This window comes from Oncorhynchus masou, chromosome 15, assembly GCF_036934945.1.
Source record: "Oncorhynchus masou masou isolate Uvic2021 chromosome 15, UVic_Omas_1.1, whole genome shotgun sequence".
Classification (NCBI taxonomy): Eukaryota; Metazoa; Chordata; class Actinopteri; order Salmoniformes; family Salmonidae; genus Oncorhynchus; species Oncorhynchus masou.
This window is the reverse complement of record NC_088226.1, coordinates 43,924,810-43,949,907: the sequence shown is the minus strand read 5'-3', so window position 1 is coordinate 43,949,907 and position 25,098 is coordinate 43,924,810. Positions and strand designations below refer to the sequence as shown.

The 25,098-nt window shown below is 43.0% G+C and overlaps 1 protein-coding gene across 1 annotated transcript in view; it reads right to left on the bottom strand.

Annotated features, from left to right (window-relative positions):
* The window catches only part of LOC135556280 (BMP/retinoic acid-inducible neural-specific protein 3-like), a 109,179-nt gene extending 84,408 nt beyond the window's left edge, over positions 1-24,771 (bottom strand). The window contains exons 1-2 of the mRNA XM_064989354.1: positions 24,225-24,771; positions 23,465-23,796 (exon numbers count right to left, since the gene is read on the bottom strand). Of these exons, the coding sequence (XP_064845426.1) occupies positions 23,465-23,742 (278 nt within the window). The 5' untranslated portion in view covers positions 23,743-23,796; positions 24,225-24,771. The remainder of the gene's footprint in view (positions 1-23,464; positions 23,797-24,224) is intronic.
* Between the last annotated feature and the right edge of the window lie 327 nt (positions 24,772-25,098).

The window sequence follows — 25,098 nt, the reverse complement described above, 5'->3', positions numbered from 1 at the left end:
TTCCATGGCTAAACCAACTTGGCTCGTAATTTAACAACTTTTTTCATAATTACAGATGGCATACAAGTTTGTTAATAAGGCACTCCTGTGAAGTGATGCGCGACATATGTCTAGTTTCCTGAAATGAGTCACAAATATCAGTGTTGTAAAGGGAAGGCCTACTTAAACATGGGTGGGATAAAATGCACTTTTCCCACCCATGTTCTACACAGGAAACCCAACTCTGATCCCCCACTCCACCAACTGGTTCCCCGACCAACCACATCAGATCTCTTCACATCAAAAAAGGGTTACTCACAACCAGGTTGTTATCTTGGAGTCTCTAAAGAGTTGGTTGTTCATGTACAACATATTCAATACAAGGCGTACTTGGAAATGTGCCCTGTGGTGTTTTATAATAGGGTACAGTACCCTTACCAAAAAAGTCAGTTGTGGCAAACCTTTGGCCAATTTGCTGCCACTTGTGAACTTCTGGCAAACAATTCTGGGAAACGTGTGGCAACAATCTGTTTGCTGCACACTCAGTATGAATATACATATTAGATCAGGTTTTTGGTAACTGTGTGTAGAACAACATTGAAATGTATCTACATAAACCAACTCACAACTTTAAATTAACTTACTTCACAGAGAAACATACTAAATGTAGTAAATACACCAAACAACATGTACTCAATGTCTTTAACATATATAAATAAATCCAATATAATTTGAAATCATCAGCATTGTAATGAAGAAAATTGCAAAGACGGGATTTTTCCCAACTAAATTGTTTAATATTTTAATGCAGCTAGAATATTTACATGTGATAAATGTGAACATTATGGGGATGTTGACCTTAGGATGTTAGGGATAACTACATGCTTATGTGAGATACTTGTCATTAGTGTCTTCTTTTGGACTATATTGTTGACAGTTGCCAGTTGTCCCTTCTCAGCTAGGGCTCAGTCACTTGGGGCCCAGAGAGGGGAGAGGTCAGGCTTGTCTTTTACATGTCTGGTAATATGCAAAATTTCAGAAAGGGAGAAGTCAGAATTTAACATTGTCTTCATATGTGAATGTATCTGTTAAACCATGTGAAGGGCTCCACAATGTCTGTACACCAGTCACTCCCTCCTTTTCCCATTGGGGGGAGGAGTATGGCAGTGTCTGGAACCATTGTATTACCCCTCTGATTTTGACATTATCTTTCATTATATATGACCTACAGGCTCACTCCCCTCAGTGAGCTTGTCCAGGAGGGAGTGTATTTGAAATGGGAGTATCTAGAATTGACAATTGATATTTACCATTGGATGAGGTAATGGGTTGGTACTATGAAGTACCAAGAATGAGATTAGAACCTCATCTAAGAGACCAAACTGAACGATAATTTATAGCTACTGCTATCTGGCTATGGGATACTCCTTTCTCAAGTAAAAGGCCCTTTGTGAAGTTCCTGAGATCTGTGGTTCGTCATGTGAGTTTAGAGGGGTGTATCTGGGCTACAAAAGATACTTGTATTCTTTTGTAAGCACTGTCAGAATTAATTTATTAGCACTGAATTGTTCTGAGTCAAATGGCTATGGTGAAGCTCATATGAATTAAAGATGAAGTTTAAGTATAACTCTGACCGGTGTGTGGACCGGTAGCTAACTTTAGCTTGGTTCCTAGCTAGAACCAAAACAACCAGCCTGAAAACAATGACCAGTAGAAACTGCATTAATTTTCAATATTCTTAGCAATGATTTAGGAATTCTTGTGAGTAAGTATTAGCTAAGTTGCCACTAGTTGTTCGCTTATTGAAATTGAACTTCAGTTTATGAAAATAAGTAGCTAACCAGCTACTTAATCCTGTTGCCCAAAGCTAACGTTATAAGTAGCCATGCTCAACCGGCATGGGTCATGTGTTGTGAAGCTAGCCACAATAAAGATTAGGCACAATAGTGGAATTTGCAGTTTGCCTTTAAAATAAAAGTATGTCATTGACAGGGATGCAAATGAATACAAATAGTATAATGAAGGCTAACTGCAACATTCACTATTGTGGCTAATCCTTATTGTGGCTAGCTTCACAGATGGGTCCAACCACCATTAATCAAATAAGAACTGTCTTATAAATTAGGCTTATGTTAGATGATGACACCTAGCTATAGGGTTAGCTAGCTAACTATAGCTACTGAAACAGATTGTCGTTTTGCTATGTTTTTGGCGAAGAACATTGTTTGCATCCTTGAGCTAGCTAGCTTTTTTTATGACCAGCACTGTAGGTGCGCAAAACAACTTTACCAACATCACAGCATACGTATCGATGAATCGGTGTAACATATGAAATACGAGTGAAAGTGTAATCAATGTGTAATAACTATGTAAAATGTATGAATGTGTTAAATTATCATGTGACGTGCAGTCATATTCAGATCCTGATTGGTCTTCAGGCTTATTTGACACCTATCTTTTTTGACACGCAAAGACCCAAAAGGCGTACCATAAAAATCCTGATTGAGAATGAAATGACTGAAGAAATTAACAACGAAACAGCACATCAAGTAAGTGAAATAAATAGTTTTTGATTATGCTTTACTGGTAATGCGGACATACGTAAAATGTCAACAAAATAATTTTGGGGTTTGTGTGGTGTGTGTGTATGTGTAACCTTTATTTAACTATGCAAGTCAGTTAAGAACAAATTCTTATTTACAATGACGGCCTGCCCAGGCCAAACCCAGACGACGCTGGGCCAATTGTGCGCCGCCTTATGGGACTCCCAATCACGGCCGAATGTGATAGAGCCTGGATTCGAACCTGGGACTGTAGTGACACCTTTTGCACTGGGGATGAATTGCCTTAGAACGCTGCATCCATGTGTGTGTGTGTTAACTATTTAACTGTACTAGAATGCCTAAAAGGCCGCTAAAAATTTAAATATCGGTTATTGGTATCGTTTTTTTTGGCAAGGAAAATATTGGATATTGGTATCGGCCAAAAAATGCCATATCGGTGCATCACTAGTCACAGCTCTCCCTGCGCTGTGAGTCACGTGGGTGGTGTCAGCCAGGCTAGTTGATCACAGAAAACAGATTAAGATTTAAATCTCATGTTTTTGTTTTAAAAAAAGAACACACCATGCCTGTGGATACTCCTGGACAATCTCGACTGTCTTGGCCCCATTCTGTCTTGTCTGGATCGGAATCTCCTTCATGTACTGTGCAACCTGGTTTGCCAGCCAGATGTTGTTCAGCCACTTGGTCATCTGGGCTGCCCTCACTCACATTTGACCACTGTGAGCACAAAGTATTCAATTAATCATAAATTCCTTCTAACAATCCGTTTTCAAAAAAACACAGCAAAAATTTCAATATGTACCTGGCAAGACCCGGCTACTGTTCGAGATTGGTGTGTCCACAAAATATATGTATTTACGTTTGTGTCCTGAGGAACTCCCACCGTGTATAAAAAAAGGCTTTTAGTTCTCTTTTACCTTCAGGCTATAGTCGAATCGTCCAAAAGCAAGAGTGTTTCCTGGTCCATCTCTTCTGCTGAAATATAATGGGTTAAAAGGGAAGGGGGTACCTAATCAGCTGCACAACTGAATGCATTAAACCGAAATGTGTGGCAGACCAATCAGAGGTGCAGCGGGCTGCCTTAAATCGACATCCACGTCTTCCGTGTCCAGGGAGCAGTTGTTGTTGGGGGTTAGCTGCCTTGCTCAAGGGTAGAATGGCATATTTTTCCACAATCAGTATATGGCCAAAAGCTATTAAGTTAAAACCTCTTGATGCTATGGGGGCGCTATTTCATTTTTGGATAAAAAGACGTGCCCGTTTTAAGCGCAATATTTTGTCACAAAAAGATGCTCGACTATGCATACAATTGATAGCTTTGGAAAGAAAACACTCTGACGTTTCCAGAACTGCAAAGATATTCTCTGTGGGTGCCCTAGAATGGTAGCTACAGGCAAAACCAAGATGAAACGGCATCCAGGAAACCAGCAGGATTTTTGAGGCTCCGTTTTCCATTGTCTCCTTATATGGCTGTGAATGCGAGAGGAATGAGCCTGCCCTTTCTGTCGTTTCCCCAAGGTGTCTGCAGCATTGTGACGTATTTGTAGGCATATCATTGCAAGATTGACCATAAGAGACTACATTTTCCAGGTGTCCGCCCGGTGTCCTCTGTCGAAATTGGTGCGTCTTTTTCAGCTGCTGGTATTTTTCCATGCGATTCTGAGGGGAAAGCAGGCTTCCACGAACTGCATATCAATGAAGAGGTATTTGAAAAAACACCTTGAGGATTGATTCCAAACAACGTTTGCCATGTTTCGGTCGATATTATGGAGTTAATTCGGAAAAAGTTTGACGTTTTGGTGACTGAATTTTCGGTTAGTTTCGGTAGCCAAATGTGATGTACAAAACGGAGCGATTTCTCCTACACAAAGATTCTTTCAGGAAAAACTAAACATTTGCTATGTAACTGAGAGTCTCCTCATTGAAAACATCCGAAGCTCTTCAAAGGTAAATGATTTTATTTATTTGGTTATCTGGTTTTTGTGAAAATGTTGCGTGCTAAATGCTACTCAAAATGCTAAGCTAGCTTAGCATACTCTTACACATATTAGTGATTTGCTATGGTTCAAAAGCATATTTTGAAAATCTGAGATGACAGTGTTGTTAATTTAAGAAAAGGCTAAGCTTTAGAGCAGGCGCATTATTTTCATTTTATTTGCGATTTTCAGAAATCGTTAACGTTGCGTTATGCTAATGAGCCTGAGGCTTTATTCACGATCCCGGATCCGGGATGGGGAGTATCAAGAGGGTAAGTGCTAGATTTAACCGCTAGGGGGAGATTGTAAGGGATCATTTCACCCACATTTCTAGATTAAATACTTTGAGGGAAATGTTAATAAGCCAGGTCAATTGGTTGAAAAATGCAAGGGATTGAGGAAGGAGCAAAATTAATAGGGGTAGCCAAAGCTTTGAGGTTAGAAAGGCAGTCCCCTTTTCAAACGCCTGAGATGCCTGCGGGGAAATCTGCAGGCAGTGATCATCAGCCAGAGTTACCAACTACAATATCTCGACACTACCTGCTGATGTTGTGCCCTTGAGCAAGGCAGTTTACCCCCAAGTGCTTATGAGCTGCTCCCAGCATGTGATATGTGTGTTGTGTGTCAGGTTGGTCACTGTGAAATAATATTTGTGCAAATGACCAATAAAGCAAGTATGGTAAATGGCCAGACTATCTAGGGTTGCTGTGCATGTAATGTATCTAGTCCCAAAGGGGCTGCAAGGTTCTAAGAGGCTCTGTTGAAGTTAAGTATTTTAAGTTTCCATTAAGGTTGTACTATTGGTTACCGATAACAATGTGGAAGATGTAGATGCTGTTTTACACAGGGTCAATGAAAATATGTTTCCCCCTTCTGTCTCCACTCTCAAATTAATGTTTCAGTTTTACTTAACCTCAAACTTTGGAAACAAAGAGGCCAGGTTCGACTCATTCAATGTATCTTTGAAAAGCTGTCCATTCATTGGCCTTGACCTCTGCATTAACTTCTTGATACTTACCCATCCCGTATCCGGGATCGTGAATACAGCCTCAGGCTCATTACCATAACGCACAGTTAACGATTTCTGAAAATTGCAAATGAAATGAAATAAATATGCCTGCTCTCAAGCTTAGCCTTTTCTTAACAACACTGTCATCTCAGATTTTCAAAATATGCTTTTGAACCATAGCAAATCCCTAAATTTTATCAGCATATCGATTGCGCCACCAGGGGCGGAAAAACCTTGGATCACTGTTACTCTAACTTCCGCGACGCATATAAGGCCCTGCCCCGCCCCCCTTTCGGAAAGCTTAGCATTTAGCGTAGCATTTAGCGTAGCATTTAGCACGCAACATTTTCACAAAAACCAGAAAACCAAATAAATAAAATCTTTTACCTTTGAAGAACTTCGGATGTTTTCAATGAGGAGACTCTCAGTTACATAGCAAATGTTCAGTTTTTCCTGAAAGAATCTTTGTGTAGGAGAAATCGCTCCGTTTTGTACATCACATTTGGCTACCGAAACGAAACGAAAATTCAGTCCATAATGTCGACCGAAACATGGCAAACGTTGTTTAGAATCAATCCTCAAGGTGTTTTTTCACATATCTCTTCATTGATATGCCGTTCGTGGAAGCCTGCTTTCGTCTCAGAATCCCATGGAAAAATACCAGCAGCTGAAAATGACGCAACAATTTCGACGGAGGACACCGGGCGGACACCTGGCAAATGTAGTCTCTTATGGTCAATCTTCCAATGATATGCCTACAAATACGTCACAATGCTGCAGACACCTTGGGGAAACGACAGACAGGGCAGGCTCATTCCTGTCGCATTCACAGCCATATAAGGAGACAATGACAAACACAGCCTCAAAAATCCTGCTCAATTCCTGGTTGCAGGTTCATCTTGGTTTTGCCTGTAGCTCCTGTTCTGGGGCACTCACAGACAATATCATTGCAGTTCTGGAAACCTCAGAGTGTTTTCTTTCCAAAGCTATCAATTATATGCATAGTCAAGCATCTTCTTATGACAAAATATTGCGCTTAAAACGGGCATGTCTTTTTATCCAAAAAATGAAATAGTGCCCCCATAGATTTAACAGGTTAAGTACATAAATAAATTAATGTTAGAAACATAGCTAGCTAAACTAACTTGGCTACATCAAATTTAATGTAAACTAACGTTAGCCAGCTAACAGAATTTGCATCCATCCTCCTCAACTTCACAGCTGCCACTGTCAGAAACCATTGAAAACCAGTACAGTAACTCTAACTAACTCAATCAATCACCATGCAAGCATGATATAAGCCTGACAAATAGCTTGGTTAAATTAACCCATATGGAGAATAAGTCAACTCTAGCTATGGTAACATAGCTAGCAAGCCAGCTAGCTTAGCTTGGTAACATAGCTATCGAGTGAACTCTGACATAGTTAGCTAGCTAGCCAAATGTCTTCAAAAACTGTACATTTGTTATATTCTGCCACACCACTTCAGTAAACTTGCACGAGCATGGTCATGAGGCTAACCTTAGCTAGCTAGCTAACTTTAACACAGCCAGAGCATTAGCACAGGAAATGGCTCATTAGTTAACTATCTAACGCTCAAGCTAACATAAGCTAGCAACCTAATTATGATGGGACAACCTATTTAACCTGAATAAAATTCATAATTAGTAACATTTTTTACTTACCGTTTTCAGTCAGCCAAAACACCATTTGTCTGTTGAAATAACGTTAGCCATTTTCCACTCCTCAGTCACACTAACTAGAACTAGAATAGCATTCTGGTGGACTCCACACACGGGTGGCGGGAGAATTAACCCACTGGCTGGGTCAAATATCCATAGCCCAACCTTTCTGTATTTACAGAAAACAACCCAACTATTGACCCAATGCCTGTACCTCAGCAAGTCGGTCATCCAAACAATCTAAAACATTTTTTTGTGTAACTTACATCTCGCAGCCATGTATGCAAAAAGCCTTGACCAGTCTGGTGCACACATATTTCTCTGTCCTCAGTTTGATTGAAGGCCTCAATCTGTATTTTTGCCTTTTAACTAGAAAGAGAGAAGGCTAGGGCTGATTTCAAGGTTTTACTGCTAACCTACAAAGCATTACATGGGCATGCTCCTACTGTCACACCCTGACCATAGTTTACTTTTTATGTTTCTATGTTTGGTTGGTCAGGGTGTGATTTGAGTGGGCATTCTATATTGGATGTCTTGTTTGTCTATTTCTATGTCTGGCCTGATATGGTTCTCAATCAGAGGCAGGTGTTAGTCATTGTCTCTGATTGGGAACCATATTTAGGTAGCCTGGGTTTCACTGTGTGTTTGTGGGTGATTGTTCCTGTCTCTGTGTTTTGCACCAGATAGGGCTGTTTTCGGTTTTCTGTACATTTGTTATTTTGTTAATTTGATTGTGTATAGTTTTCCTTTTTAAATAAAATTAATCACAAATACGCTGCAGTTTGGTCCGCTCCTCCTTCCCACAACGAAAGCCGTGACACAATCACCCACCACAACAGGACCAAGCGGCGTGGTAACAGGCAAAAGCAACAGCAGGAGCAACATAAAGAGGAATGGACATGGGAGGACGAATTGTTTGGAGAAGGACCCTGGGATCAGCCTGGAGAATATCGCCGCCCCAAAGAAGAACTGGAGGCGGCAAGAGCTGAGAGGCGCTGGTATGAGGAGAAGCGGCAGCAGGAGCAACAATATCGGGACTACACTACTTGTGAGGAAATAGACAGGTGGGCGGTTGACCCAGGGAGAGTGCCGGAGCCCGCCTGTGATTCACTGGAGCAGTGCAAAGAGGGTTATAGGAGAATGGAGATGGCGAAGCAAGCACGGCGGCGCGGAAGGAAGCCCGAGAGTCAGCCCCAAAAATGTCTTGGGGGGAGCCTCACAGGGAGTAGGGCTACGCCAGGTAGGAGACCTGCGCAAACTTCCTGTGCATACTGGGGGGCTAAAGAGACCGGGCAGGCACCGTGTTATGCTGTGGAGCGCACGGTGTCTCCAGTGCAGGTGCATAGCCCGGTTCGGTACATACCAGCTCCTCGTATTGGCCGGGCTAGAGTGGGCATCGAGCCAGGTAAGGTTGGGCAGGCTCGGTGCTCAAGAGCTCCAGTGCGCCTGCACGGTCCGGTCTATCCAGTGCTACCTCCACACATCAGTCCTTAGGTGGCAGCTCTCCACACCAGGCTTCCTGTGCGTGTCCTCGGCCCAGTACCACCAGTGTCAGCACCACGCATCAGGCCTACAGTGCGCCTCGCCTCTCCACTGCTACCGGAGCCTTTCTTCTTTCCTGCGCTGTCGGAGTCTCCCGCCTGTTCAGCGCTGCCCGAGCCTTCCTCCTCTCCTGCACTGCCGGAGCATCTCGCCTCTCCAGCGCTGCCGGAGCCTTTCTCCTCTCCTGCGCTGCCCGGAGTCTCCCGCCTGTTCAGCGCAGCCAGAGCCTTCCTCCTCTACAGCGCTGCTGGAGTCTCCCGCCTGTTCAGCGCAGCCAGAGCCTTCCTCCTCTCCTGCGCTGCTGGAGTCTCCCGCCTGTTTAGCACTGTCAGAGCCTTCCGCCTCTACAGCGTTGCCGGAGTCTCCTGCCTGTTTAGCGCAGCCAGAGCTGCCAGCCTGCATGGAGCAGCCAGAGCTGCCAGTCTGCATGGAGCAGCCAGAGCTGCCAGTCTGCATGGAGCTGTCAGTCTGCAAGGAGCTGCCAGTCTGCAGGGAGCTGCCAGTCTGCAGGGAGCTGCCAGTCTGCAAGGAGCTGCCAGTCTGCAAGGAGCTGCCAGAGCTGCCAGTCTGCAAGGAGCTGCCAGAGCTGCCAGTCTGCTTGGAGCAGCCAGAGCCGCCAGTCAGCATGGAGCAGCCAGAGCCGCCAGTCAGCATGAAGCAGCCAGAGCCGCCAGTCATTATGGAGCAGCCAGAGCTGTCAGTCTGCCAGATCCGCCAGTCAGCCAGACTCTTCCAGATCCGCCAGTCAGCCAGACTCTTCCAGATCCGCCAGTCAGCCAGACTCTTCCAGATCCGCCAGTCAGCCAGACTCTTCCAGATCCGCCAGTCAGCCAGACTCTTCCAGATCAGTCAGCCAGACTCTTCCAGATCCGCCAGTCAGCCAGACTCTTCCAGATCCGCCAGTCAGCCAGACTCTTCCAGATCCGCCAGTCAGCCAGACTCTTCCAGATCCGCCAGTCTGCCAGACGCTTCCAGATCCGCCAGTCAGCCAGACTCTTCCAGATCCGCCAGTCTGCCAGACGCTTCCAGATCCGCCAGTCTGCCAGACGCTTCCAGATCCGCCAGTCTGCCAGACGCTTCCAGATCCGCCAGTCTGCCAGACGCTTCCAGATCCGCCAGTCTGCCAGACGCTTCCAGATCCGCCAGTCTGCCAGACTCTTCCAGATCCGCCAGTCTGCCAGACTCTTCCAGATCCGCCAGTCTGCCAGACTCTTCCAGATCCGCCAGTCTGCCAGACTCTTCCAGATCCGCCAGTCTGCCAGACTCTTCCAGATCCGCCAGTCAGCCAGACTCTTCCAGATCCGCCAGTCAGCCAGGATCTGCCAGAGCCTTCCTCCTCTAATGTGCTGCCGGAATCTCCCGCCTGTCCGGCGCTGCTGCCGGAGTCTGAAGAGCCCCTCTGTCCCGAGCTGCCCCTCTGTCCCGAGCTGCCCCTCTGTCCCGAGCTGCCCCTCTGTCCCGTGTTATTAAGTAGGATTGCCGTGGCTAGGAGGTCACGGAAGAGGACAAGGTGGGGGAAGACTACGGTGAAGTGGGGGCCACGTCCAGCACCAGAGCCGCCACCGCGGACAGATGCCCACCCAGACCCTCCCCGATAGGTTCAGGTTTTGCAGCGGGGGGGGGGGTGGTACTGTCATGCCCTGGCCATAGTTTACTTTGTATGTTTCTATGTTTTAGTTGGTCAGGGTGTGATCTGAGTGGGCATTCTATGTTGGATGTCAAGTTTGTCTATTTCTGTGTTTGGCATGATATGGTTCTCAATCAGGGGCAGGTGTTAGTCATTGTGATTGTTCCTGTCTCTGTGTTTTGCACCAGATAGGGCTGTTTTCGGTTTTCGCACGTTTGTTATTTTGTTAGTTTGATCGTGTATAGTTTTCCTTATTAAATAAAATGAATCACAACTACGCTGCATTTTGGTCCGCTTCTCCTTCCCACAACGAAAGCCGTGACACCTACCTATTTCTCCGATTTGGTCCTGCCGTACATACAGGCCGGTGTAGTGCCTCCCCCGCAATCAAACCACCATAAAAATGAAAATGAAATGCAGCCTAACGTGATCATTGACTGCTGCCTTGAAGGACACAAATTTTAAAAAGCTTTCTGCTACTAAGATCAGTGAAATGTAGGCTAAACTGACAATGGAGTGAAGAGCAGAAATCTCAACGCAAATGGGGGGGAGAATTCTGACGGGGGAGATTTTTGGCACAACACCGGCCCTGGACATTCTGCCACCCTAGGCAAGACAAAAATCACTTTTATATAACATATTTAAAATATATTTTAATATTCCTGTAGAACTCTAAAACAATGTAAGATCATTTGAGCTTTGGAAACCAGTGCTTTCATAAATGCGTTGTGGGCCTCATTCAACTAGAGCAGTGTAAAATAAGCTTTATGTCAATGACCCAGCCTTAACAAATATAATTTATTTACATATCGAATTTGATTGTCCAGCATCAGCATTTATTAATTTTGTCTAACCTAGAGTGGCATATTTCCTCTGCTCTGGTGCTGCATTGCAGTCAGCGATAGCTCTCGGTAGCTGTCTATGGTCCTTAAATCAAATCATCTGAGTCTGCTTGGACACCAGCCTGATCTCCAGCTCCTTCCACCTCTGGAAACTATCTAGGTGGTCATGCGACTTATCATGCGAACTGAGGAGGTGTCACTGATTCTTCAAATCCCTGGTTCTATCCCTGACCAGCGCAGATTTGCACTGGTGTGACAAAAGTTTGCAGCAAAAAAATAGATGGCTGCATCGTTTTTCTTCGAATAGACAAGCCTTGGTCTCCCCACTCTCTCCCCGTTCGCCATCCTCCTATTGTAGTGAGCAAACAAAAACTTTCACTGCCCTTCATCTCTTGGGAAATTCCCCTCCTTATCCTGATGTGGCTCAGCCTACACTAACATATCCCGTAAAGAGACATTCATATATTTTGGCCACTCCCCGGGATTTTTTATGTTTTCTGTCTGGGAGTTGGATTTAGCAGCAGCAGCACCACCACTGTCATCGGGGACGGGGAGCGATGAATCTCAGTCTGGGTCCAAGATAGTAGGGTCTTCGCCGGCATTGTTTTAAAGTGTGGTTAGGCCTGGTGACCACCTGGTCAGCCAGAGAGCTGTCATCATCGGTGGAAGTGCATGGCTAGGACTCCTCCGGTTTGCCCTCTTCGCTGCTAGAATCAGCGAACGAACGGGGGCTTGTCTTTCTCGGCAAATTAATGGCCTGTCCTAGGAGGCTTGTCATTCTCCAGACAGGCTGATGGACATTGCTGCAAGCTGATACATTTCCCCAGCGAATTTATTGGGTTTAGAGATTGTGCCTCTTTACTCATAGTTTTTTAAACAATTCGCTTCCTGATCATTTTTGTCTCTTAGACATGGTTGCAAATTATTTCAAATCTCCATAGATTACTTTTAGCTAAAATTGTATCAACTAGTAGTAGACAGCTAACGTTAACAGGCTAGGTTAGGCTACTGCCTTAATCACTAATCGTCTTTGTCACACACAAAAAAATACAATCATTTATTTGTCAGATTCATTTTTGTTTCACAATTGGATAATTGTTTCACAATTGGATAATCCCACTAAACACACACATCACCATAGCTACCAAGGACAGTGAAGTGAACTGTGGTAGAAGCGGGAATGGAGTGGGGGTGGTCGGACTGCAGCAACTCTATGAGCTGGTAACTGGGGTGCCGCGGGTGGTGTAGACGATCAGGGGCGCCGGAGGGCGGCAGCCAATTGTCAAAATTCTACCTCAAATTTAGGGGCCGCCGTAGGCGACGGCCTAATCTAACCTAATGGGAGGGCAGGCCCTGCGTACATACCTTACACTACAGACACAAGACGCAGGCCTCCTAATTGTCCCTTTAATTTCAAAGCAAAAAGCTGGAGGCAGGGCTTTCTCCTATAGAGCAACATTTTTATGGAATGGTCTGCCTATCCACGTGAGAGACGCAGACTCGGTCTCAACCTTTAAGTCTTTATTGAAGACTTATCTCTTCAGTATATCCTATGATTGAGTATAGTCTGGCCCAGGGGTGTGAAGAGGAACGGAAAGGCACTGGAGAGACGAACCACCCTTGCTGTCTCTGCCAGGCCAGTTCCCCTCTCTTCATCGGGATTCTCTGCCTGTAATCCTATTACAAGTCACTGGCTTACTGGTGCTCTTCCATCCCGTCCCTAGGAAGGGTGCATCACTTGAGTGGGTTGAGTCACCGACATGATCTTCCTGTCCGGGTTTGGCTTCTCGGGTTTGTGCCTTGGGGAAGATCTTTGTTGCCTATACTCAGCTTTGTCTCAGGGTAGTAAGTTGGTTGTTGAAGATATCTCTCTAGTGGTATGGTGGCTGTGGTTGACAAAGTGGGTGGGGTTATATCCTGACTGGTTAGCCCTGTCTGGTGGTATCGTCGGGAGGGGCCACAGTTTCTCCCGACCCCTCCTGTCTCAGCCTTCAGTATTTATGCTGCAATAGTTTGTGTCGGGAGGCTAGAGTCAGTATGTTATATCTGGAGTATTTCTCTTGTCTTATCCGGTGTCCTGTGTGAATTTAAGTATGCTCCATCTAATTCTCTCTCCCTCTTCCTCCCCTCCCAGAGGACCTGAGCCCTGGGACCATCACCCAGGACTACCTGGCCTGATGACTCCTTGCTGTCCCCAGACCACCTGGTTGTGCTGCTGCTCCAGTTTCAACTGTTCTGCCTATGGAAACCTCCTGATCTGTTCACCGGATGTGCTACCTTGTCCCGGACCTGCTGTTTTCAACTCTCTCTCTCTCTACCACACCTGCTGTCGAACTCGGAATGCTTAGCTATGAAAAGCCAACTGACATTTACTCCTGAGGTGCTGACCTGTTGCACCCTCTACATCCACTGTGATTATTATTATTATTTGTCCCTGCTGGTCAGCTATGAACATCTTGGCCATGTACTGTTATAATCTCAACCCGGCACAGCCAGAATAGGACTGGCCACCACTCAGAGTCTGGTTCCTATTTAGGTATATTCCTAGGTTCCTGCCTTTCTAGGGAATTTTTCCTAGCCATCGTGCTTCTACATCTGCATTGCTTGCTGTTTGGGCTTTTAGGCTAAGTTTCTGTGTAGCACTTTGTGACATTTGCTGATATAAAAAGGGCTTTATAAATACATTTGATTGATTGATTGATTGATTTATACGGAACAGCACATGATCAAGATGAACTAGGTACTAGTTTAAAGCAATGAAAGACCTAATTGTTACAAAGAATGAATGTACTGTATCGGCTACATTTCTGGACCAGAGTGCCATCAACACTCCTCACTCAGCTGTCCTTGAGAATGAAAGCTCTGTCACCACCGACACAAAGCACAGGATCTGGAATAAACGCTACCACGGACCTCTTCTCCACAAACAAACACACACACAGGCAATGGCTGTGGACATGGCAGCGGAGACACCACCACGGACCTCTGCCCCATATAACTTCCCCCAATCACGCACTTGTCAGGAACAATAAGCCCTGTGCTCTATGAGCTCCCTGTCACGACTCCCCGAGCTACAGGGAAACGCTACTGTGACTGTCCTGAGGCAGAGAAGAGGTCATGCTCCGCAGTACATCATGAGTCTACATATTAACCATTTGAAGTAGTAAATGTTATGTGACTGGAAAATGGATGTGTGACTATGTTTGGTGATTTTAAGGAGTCTGAAAATGATGTCCCTCTTGAAAGACAATATAGTATTATATTATATAGGCAATGAGGAGTGGCTGTTGCCGTAGAAGGACATCCCTAATAAAAAAACAAAAGTTGTTTTCACATGTCGAGCTTAAATTTAAAACAGTGAAAAAAATAGTTCACCTGTTAGCACCACGTTTTCACATGCAAGGAGAATAACATGTTTTCCCCTCATTTGAATTGCAGTTTCACATGTGAAAATCACATTTGCCATTTTACATGTCAAAAAACTGTGGAATTGCAGATGTACATTTCCACATGTGATTTTCACATATGAATGTCAAATAATGTTATTCTCCTCACATGTGCGAAGATGGTGTTAATATGTTTCAGAAACAATGTTTCCACCGGTAGATTTAGGGTAACCACATCTAAAAAGTCCAAATGCGAGATAAGGGAAAAATTTTGCGGGACATTCACAGAACAGTGCAATGAATACATTTTGTGGGTCAGGTTAATGGATCACATTCAAATGGAGACATACACTACATGGCCAAAATGTGGACACCCCTTCAAATTAGTGGATTCGCCTACTTTAGCCACAACCATTGCTGACAGGTGTATGAAATCAAGCACACAGCCATGCAATCTCCACAGACAAACATTGACAGTAGAATGGCCCATCCTGCCGCAGTGACTTTCACCTTGGCACCATCATAGGATGCCAAATTTCCAACAAGTCAGTTCGTCAAATTTCTGCCCGGCTAGAGATGCCCCGGTCAACGGTAAGTGCTGTTATTGTGAAGTGGAAGTGTCTTGGAGCAACAACGGCTCAGAAGAGAAATGGTAGGCCACACAAGCTCACAGAACGAGACAATCGAGTGCTGAAGAGCCTAGCACATAAAAACGAGAGTTCATAACTGTCTCGGGAAGCAATATCAGTGATCGACCTCACTAATGCTCTTGTGGCTGAAAGGAAGCAAGTCCCCACAGCAATGTTGCAACATCTAGCGGAAATCCTTCCCAGAAGAGTGGGCTGTTAAGCATCCAACTCCATATAAATGCCCATGATTTTGGAATGAGCTGTGCGATGAGCAGGTGACCACATACTTTTGTAGTATGAAGGTCACTGCCTGTTAAAGGGGCAATACTTAGTTTCTACATAATATATATTTTAACTTATACATTTTGTATTTGTATTTATTATGGATCCCCATTAGCCAAGACAGCAGCTACTCTTATGGGGGTCCAGCAAAATTAAGGCAGTTTATACAATTTTAAAAACATTACAATACATTCAGACTATGTGCCCTCAGGCCCCGACTCCACCACTACCACATATATACAGTACAAAATCCATGTGTATGTGTGTGTATAGTGCGTATGCTATCATGTGTGTGTGTATGCACCTATGTTTGTGTTGCTTTACAGTCTCCGCTGTTCAATAAGATGTTTTTTTTAATCTGTTTTTGAAATCTTATTTTTACTGCTAGCGCATGAGTTACTTGATGTGGAACAGAGTTCCATGTAGTCCTGGCTCTATTTAGTACTGTGCACCTTCTATAGTCTGTTCAGGACACGGGGACTGTAAAGAGACCTTTTGTGTGGTATGCATGGGTGTCCGAGCTGTATGCCAGTAGTTCAGACAGTTCAACATGTCAACACTTCTCATGAATACAAGCAGTGATGAAGTCAATCTCTCCTCCACTTTCAGCCCAGAGATTGACATGCATATTGCTATAACACATACGTTTTGCCAGCAGCAGATTATGATCGATAATGTCAAAGGCTAACAAAACAGCCCACACAATCTTTTTATCATCAATTTCTCTCAGCTAATCATCAGTCATTTGTGTAAGTGCTGTGCTTGTTGAATGTCCTTCTCTATAAGCATGCTGAAAGTTTGTTGTCAATTTGTTTACTGTAAAATAGCATTGTATCTGGTCAAACACAATTTTTTACAAAAGTTTACTAAGGGTTGGTAACAGGCTGATTGGTCGGCTTTTTGAGCCAGTAAAGGGGGCTTTACTATTCTTAGGTATTGGAATTACTTTTGCTTCCCTCCAAGCCTGTGGGCACACACCTTCTAGTAGGCTTAAATTGAAGATGTGGCAAATAGGAGGGCAATATTGTCCGCTATTATGCTCTGTAATTTTCCATCCAAGTTGTCAGACCCCGGTGGCTTGTCATTGTTCATTGACAACAATAATTTTTCACCTCTTCCACATTAACATTACAGAATTTAAAATTACAATGCTTGTCAATCGTACTTTGGTCAGATATACTTGCATGTGTAGAGTCAGAATTTGTTGCTGGCATGTCTGCTAATCCTGCCAATGAAAAAATCATTAAAATAGTTGGCAATATCAGTTGGTTTTGTGATGAATGAGCCATCTGTTTCAATGAATGATGGAGCTGAGTTAGCCTTTTATCCCGGAATTTCATTGAAGGTGCTCCAAAGCTTTTTACAATCATTCTTCATTTCATTTATCTTGGTTTCATAGTTTAGTTTCTTCTTCTTTTTATTCAGTTTAGTCACATGATTTCTCAATTTGCAATAAGTTTGCAATCGGTTATGCAGCCAGACTTATTTGCCATTCCTTTTGCCTCATCTCTCTCAACCTTACAAGTTTTCAATTCCTCATCAAGACATGGGGATTTAACAGTTTTACAGTAATTTTCTTTTTAATGAGTGCAGGCTTACAGTGGCTTGAGAAAGTATTCACCCACCTTGGGATTTTTACTATTTTGTTGCCTTAAATTAAAATAGATATTTGGGGAGGGAGTTTGTATCATGTGATTTACACAACATGCATACCACTTTGAAGATGAAAAATATGTTTTATTGTGAAACAAACAAGAAATCAGACAAAAAACAGAACTTGAGCGTGCATAACTTTTCGCCACCCAAAGTCAATACTTTGTAGAGCCACCTATTGCAGCAATTACAGCTGCAAGTCTCTTGGGGCATGTCTCTATAAGCTTGGCATATCTAGCCTTTGGATTTTTGCCCATTCTTCAAGGCAAAACTGCTCCAGCTCCTTCAAGTTGGATGGAATCCACTGGTGTACAGCAATCTTTAAGTCATACTACAGATTCTCAATTGGATTGAGGTCTGGGCTTTGACTAGATCATTCCAAGACATTTAAATGTTCCCCTTAAACCACTTGAGTGTTGCTTTAGTAGTATGCTTAGGGTCATTGTCCTGCTGGAAGGTGAACCTCCGTCCCAGTTTCAAATCTTTGCAAGACTGAAACAGGTTTCCCTCAAGAATTTCTCTGTATTTAGTGCCATCCATCATTCCTTCAATTCTGACCATGAAAAACATCCCCATAGCATGATGATGCCACCACCATGCCTCACTGTGGGAATGGTGTTCTCAGGGTGATGAGAGTTGTTGGGTTTGCGCCAGACATTGCCAAAAAGCTCAGAGTACCTTCTTCCATATGTTTGGTGAGTCTCTCACATGCCCACATCTCCCACAAACACAAAATCTGTTTGCTTATTTCTTTCTTAAAACCTCTTACACCTATGGTGGCGCTATTTCATTTTTGGCAGAAAAACGTTCCCGTTTTAAACAAGATATTTTGTCACAAAAAGATGCTCGACTATGCATATAATTGCTACTGTTCGAAAGAAAACACTCTGACGTGTCCAGAAATACAAATATCTTCTCTGTGCGTGCCCTTTAACGTGAGCTTCAGGCAAAACCAAGATGACTTGGCATCCAGGAAATGACAAGGATTTTTGAGGCTCTGTCTTTCATGATCTCCTTATATGGCTGTGAACGCAAGAGGAATGAGTCTGCCCTTTCTGTCGTTTCCCCAAGGTGTCTGCAGCATTGTGACGTATTTGTAGGCAGATCATTGGAAGATTGACCATAAGAGACCACATTTACCACGTGTCCGCCCGGTGTCCTGCGCCGAAATTGGTGCGCAAAAGTCACCTGCCAGTATTTTTCCATGGGGCACAGAGAGAGAAGCAAGCTTCCACGAACTGCATGTCAATGAAGAGATATGTGAAAAAACACCTTGACGATTGATTCCAAACAACGTTTGCCATGTTTCGGTCGATATTATGTAGTTAATCCGGAAAAAGTTTCACGTTGTAGGTGACTGCATTTTCGGTTCGTTTCGGTAGCCAGGCGCAATGTAGAAAACGGAACGATTTCTCCTACACACAGACGCTTTCAGGAAACACTGCGCATCTGGTATGTGGCTGGGAGTCTCCTCATTGAAAACATCAGAAGCTCTTCAAAGGTAAATGATTTTATTTATTTGGTTATCTGGCTTTTGTGAAAATGTTGCGTGCTACATGCTACACAAAATGCTATGCTAGCTTTGCATACTCTTACACAAATTAGTCAATTTCTATGGTTCAAAAGCATATTTTGAAAATCTGAGATGACAGTGTTGTTAAGAAAAGGCTAAGCTTGAGAGCAAACGCATTATTTTAATTTTATTTGCGATTTTCAGAAATCGTTAACGTTGCGTTATGCTAATGAGCCTGAGGCTTAGTCACAATCCCGGATCCGGGATGGGGAGTTTCAAGAGGTTATTAAGTAATGTCTTTTTCTGGCCACTCTTCCGCAAAGCCCAGCTCTGTGGAGTGTACGGTTTAAAGTTGTCTTATGGACAGACACTCCCATCTCCGCTGTGAAGCTTTGCAGCTCCTTCAGGGTTATTGTTGGTGTCTTTGTTGCCTCTCTGATTAATACCCTCCTTGCCTGGTCTGTGAGTTTTGTTGTCACTTGGTCCTCTCTTGGCAGGTTTGTTGTGGTGCAATATTCTTTCAATTTTTTATAATGGATTTAATCATGCTCTGTGGGATGCTCAACATTTCTGATATGTATTTTTAAGCCAACCCTGATCTGTAATTCTCCACAACTTTGTCCCCGTCCTGGTTGGAAAGCTCCTTGGTCTTCATGGTGCCGCTTGCTTGGTGGTGCCCCTTGCTTAATGGTGTTGCAGACACTGGGGCCTTTCAGAACAGGTGTATATTTTCACTGAGATCATGTGACACTTAAATAAAGTCCACCTGTGTGCAATCTAACAAATATGTGACTTCTGAAGGTAATTGGTTGCACCAGATCTTAATTAGGAGCTTCATAGCAAAGGCAGTGAATACATATGCACGCACCACTTTTCCAGTTTTTTTTCCACTTCACCAATTTGGACTTCTTTGTGTATGTCCATTACATGAAAAATCTATTTAAATTACAGGTTGTAATGCAACAAAATAGGAAAAACCCCAAGGGGGATGAATACCTTTGCAAGGCACTGTATTAGCGACTGGAATAAGCAATTTCATAAACGTGTCAAGTGCAGTGCCTGTTTGCTCATTTTTACTCACAACAGACCAACAGATATTTTTTAGTAACATAGGAATCACTACAAAACTGTATGATCTCTTATTTACTATATTTGGCCTAGCCTTTGAAACTTTGGTTTTCCTAGATATGGCTACTATATTGTGATCACTACAGCCGATGTATCGGGATACTGCTTTCAAACTAATTTCTGCAGCATTAGTAAAGATGCGATCAATACATGTTGATGATTTCATTCCTGTGCTGTTTGTAACTACCCTGGTAGGTTGACTGATAACACGAACCAGGTTGCAGGTACTAATTACAGTTTGAAGCTTTTTCTTGAGTTGGCAGCTTGATGAAAGCCAATCAATATTTAAATCACCCAGAAAATATACCTCTATGTTGGTATCGCACACATTTTCAAGCATTTCACACATATACAGATACTGACTGTTAGAACATGGTGGTCTATAGCAGCTTCCCATCAGAATGGGAATTAGGTGAGGACGTTTAACCTGTAGCCATATTACTTCTAACTAATTAGAAGTAAGAAGTAAGTATTTGATATGAGATCCTCTCTAATCTTTACAGTAATGTGGTTCTGAATATAAACAGCAACACATCCACCATTGGCATATATATATTTTCTATAAATGTTATAACCTTGTATTGCCACCACTATATTGTCAAAGGTATTATCTAAGTGAGTTTCAGAGATAGTCAGAATATAGAATATGAATGTCATCTTTTACTAGCAAATTATTCATGAACCTTGTTTCTTAAGCTACATATATTAATGTGAGCTATTTTGAGCACTTTTCTTCTGGGATGCTTACTTGCTTTCATTGCTTTACTGGGAAGCTCCGCAGCAGTAGAAGTGCTCATGTTTTTTTTATGTTAGTGCAGGGTGAACTGCTCACAGTGGACTTCTTCCTAGGGCACACCGGCTTAGTGCTAACAGTATACATCTAGGCGCATGATTACTGCATACAATAGCTGTAGGATCAGTAAAAGCATTCAGTTAAAGGGAAATATATTAGGTTACTTAAATTGTGCCTACTGACGCCCCGGTGTAATGTACAATTGCTGAAGCATTATGACAACTCTGCAACACAATGGTAGGGATTAGCTGATAATAATATCAACCCATTGCTTCTTGAAGAAAAAATGTATAAAGGCCTCATGAGTTTAGTTCAACTTTCCTACCCCATCAGAACCCCAAATATAAGCTTGTTTTACTTCAATGTTTGTAAACAAAGTAAATGTAAACAACCAGCCTACAAACATGGTTAAAACTAAAAGGTTTATTTCATGTATGGTCAGTCCTTGCATCCAATAGCGTAGTCTATGGATTTGAGAGTGGTTGCATTTCTCCAGCCACATATCTTAGCTCCCTACTGAAACTGTGGTAAGAGTAATAGTGTAATAAAGTAATTGTGTTGTTAGATGGTGCAATCCTCTAGTGAGTGAGTTATGTTTGTGCCATTAATATCAAGTAAGATTTCTGAAGTCGATGACAAAATTCTTAGTATTTCAAACAAAATTAATGATATTGAAAGCAAAACGTAAAACCCAAAGTACTGATAGTGAAACAAAATAAAATAAAAATTTCCCCTCTCATAACTGGATACAAATGTTATTTTTTATATATATTTTTAACTTTTGTTATGATAATGCAATAGGAAAAATTATACTCTTTCCTGCAATTTTCCCTATCTTTGGTTATGTTACCCTGGTTTTGATTTCGATGACTTTTTTCCTTGTGCAAGTTTTGGCACATTCACTGCTGGTTTTCCTCTGAAGTTAAGCAGGGTTGGTCCTGGTCGGTCCTTGGATGGAAGACTAGATGTAGCGGGAAGTGTTAAATATAAACATTGAGAAAAAAATTCACTGTCTGATTTGTTTTATGAGACAAAAACGTGAAAAACAAATATGTGAAACTTCATTTGTGTCCGAAAACCACATGTCTAACTGGTGAAAATGACACAAGAACATATATTATCACGTGTCCAAAAACCACATTTTCTTTCACGTGACAGTTTTCATGTGTTTATTTTTGTAAAGGCGGTGGCATGCAGAGTTACATTTACCATTCATATCGCCATTACTATTTAGTGTATGATTCAATCTTGTAGGGGTTTATCAAGGCTGTGTGCCTCTTCCTAACAAACATGGTTGTGTATCTAATTAAACAGCAATTACTCCCTAATTACACGCAATCACTTCTTAGATCAACCAGAGTCAAGGTCATTTTCAGCTGAGACAATGGTCAGAATTAAAGTGTGGTGATATGTACACAAATGAAAGGAAATTAAATACAGTAGCTCTTGGTTAATTCTACCAATTGTGTACATTTGTATGGTATAGGAGTTGGCATGTTTTGGCCGACAGTCACAAAGCTAATCTGTCACAGCACCAAAGTAACCCCTGCTCTCGACAAATACCCACAGCTACTACACTATCCCTGGACTGGGTGAGAAATGTCATCAATAATATTCCATTCAAAGCTTTAGTCGATTCAGGGTGTCTTTGTCTCACATTATATAGGCTCAACCACAAACATAACACAACAATGTGGATACAAAAGACAGATAATAATATAATATGTAAAAGCACATATTACATAGTAATATGCAACTCCTATGGTTAATTCAGAGTCTGTACTACTTCTTATCTTAATTAAAATAACTATGTTTATGACATGAGAAGGGAGAGTTTATCCCCGATAAGGGATGAGAATTACTGAGGTGTTGCAATGCCAAGACACTATTCCTCTTTCACTTCCAGAGTAGGCAGTGTAGCAGAGGCACCAATGTTCTCTGCGCTAAGAGTCACCAGCAGGGGGGAGTAAGGCACTGAGACAGAGCGAGAGGGAGAGTTAACACTATCACATTCCTCTTGACTCCCTTTCCCTGGTCCCGACTTAAAAAGGTCACTGGAACACTGGAGAATATTCACGAGTGTGAGAGTGTAAGACAGAGGGTGTTGTGTTGGGGAAGGTACACAGCCAGAGAACGGGGAGGGAGACAGAAAGACAGACGGATAAATATACTGATCAGATAGACAGAGAGCAGAGTAACCAGTGCAGTGTTACATTCCCCATCTGTGCCTGGCCGTGTCACCTCAGCCGGCTGCCAAACGCCAGTGTGTGTCAATTAGGACCCTTCAGCTGGTATCATCCACTATGCTGTTCCAGCTATGCCATGCCCAACAACATCACACTCAACACTATTCATATGACCTGGCACACGCACACACAATTGCACCTGGGACACACCGCACAAACACTCACGAGCACGCCCTGCACCTGAATGGGAAAAAAACAACTACAAACTATGGGTATGGACAGGAGACAAAGCGACCAGCACTCACTACATCAAACAACCCCAGTATTCAACCCCTGACCTTGTCAGTAGTCAGAGCAGCACATGTTATTGATGAAGACCACTGGAAGTGAGCTACAATATATGAGGCTACTCTGTTAGACTTTGCAAACTGCCTCGCCCTTCCTATTATTTTGAAACTAGAGGTACATGCCAGCTTAGGTAGGTGCAAGGCTAAACCAATTTGTTTTGTAATACAAACAATCTCACATGCAGCAATTTCACCTTTACAGGTATCTCTAAAGCATAGTGTCAATTTTACACTGAACCTTGCTGCTCAACAAACTCTTGATGATCTCATACGTATATCACTTAACCTTGCAGCCATCTTTAATTAATTCCCTCAGCCAGACTCACCTGTATATCGTGTACTTGGTGGTGAATCCTTGCTGGTAGCGCTCCGTAAAGTCAGAAAACTCCTGGGAGTGATGAAAGGGCCCTTTGTCAGACAGGAGCCAGGCAAAGGGCCCCGTGGCATTGCTGGAGCCCCCTGCATCTGCAGCGGCCCCAACTCCAGTACGGCTGGCCCCCGCGGCCGCCGCCACTACCACCCAGCACTGGAGGAGGCTTAGAGTTGTACACTCCCATAGAACCATCAGAGCCGCCAGTCTAACAGTGATACACCGGCCACTCATGCTTCCCCCGCACCCGACGACTCTTCATTCTCCCCAAACTTTTCTCCCAGTGTCCTGGAGGAAAGAATGGAGACAGAAAGGATGGTTAGATGTTAGAGAGGGGGATGAGTGTGTGTTGGAATGAGAATAATATACAGAGGCTAACATGTTGTCACTGCGTGTGTGTTTGTGTGTGATCTTAGTGAAATACTGTAGGTTCAGGACCTTGTTATTTCTTGACCTTCTGCTTTACTGTAGTCTTCCTGACATGTTTCAATAATCAAGTAGGCTTTTAAAATGATGTCCTTTTAAGATGATCTCCTGAATTACCATGATGCAATTTAAATACTATAGTATAATGTGTACTGTAAATGTTCAATGGTTTCCCATCAATATACAGCCTACTTCATATAATTAGGTAAATAACAATTTCCACAAAGGTGTCAAATTGACTGCATTTAATAGGCTATTGTATTTTCATACATTAGTAAATTATTGTTTACCTGATTCTGCAAGCTGTGTTGTACTAAGCTGATCACTGAAGTTGTTACAATGTCTCCCTGGTAGACCAGAAGGTGAAGTTGTTATCAGCACAATGCACAGGAGACCAAACGAGAAAAAACAATTTTCACTGGGTCAGATGCGCATAAGCTATAAGGCCACGGAAAGTTGATGAATGAGCAAAGTGAGCGACATCCACCTGAATGGCTGGATCCCTCTCTCACCGAGTCAGTGGGTACCCTCGATGGTGTAAAATCCAAAGGAAGGAGAAGGCAATAGCGCACCGGACAGTCGAACAAGCGCGCGTCGCTCGTTCCAATGAAGGAAAACAAATGTCACCTTCTGCAGGTGAATCTGGTGTTTTTCCAGGGATAAAATAGGCTATTTATGATGTTCCATAGAATAAACAACGCATGCATGCACTAATAGCTGGTTGTTTTCCCCTCCTCGTCAAAAAAAGACAAATGATCTTCTTTTCTATTTGTTTTTAAATTTGATTGAAGAGACTCACTTGGAGCACTTGTGCACTCGAGTCAGTGCAATGCTTTCTTATACTCCCGTCAGTGTAGTGGCATGCATCTGAGTGATATTCGCTTGCTTGCTCTCTAGCACTATTAAAATGTCCAAGTTATTCCTAAACCGAGCCTCCTCCACTCCCCATTGGCTGAAGCGAGATAAGAGAGGCATGGTTTAGGTCTGGCTGTGTAACAGGATCGATGGTCAATGTGCTTACCCAGACAAAAATGTGAGTACCCAGAGAAAATGTGTATGTACATATATGCGGGGGAATTAAACATATATTTACATATATGTCCAGAATATATTGATTAAATGTATAAATTGAGCACATCATTGTATGTCAAAAAATAAAATATA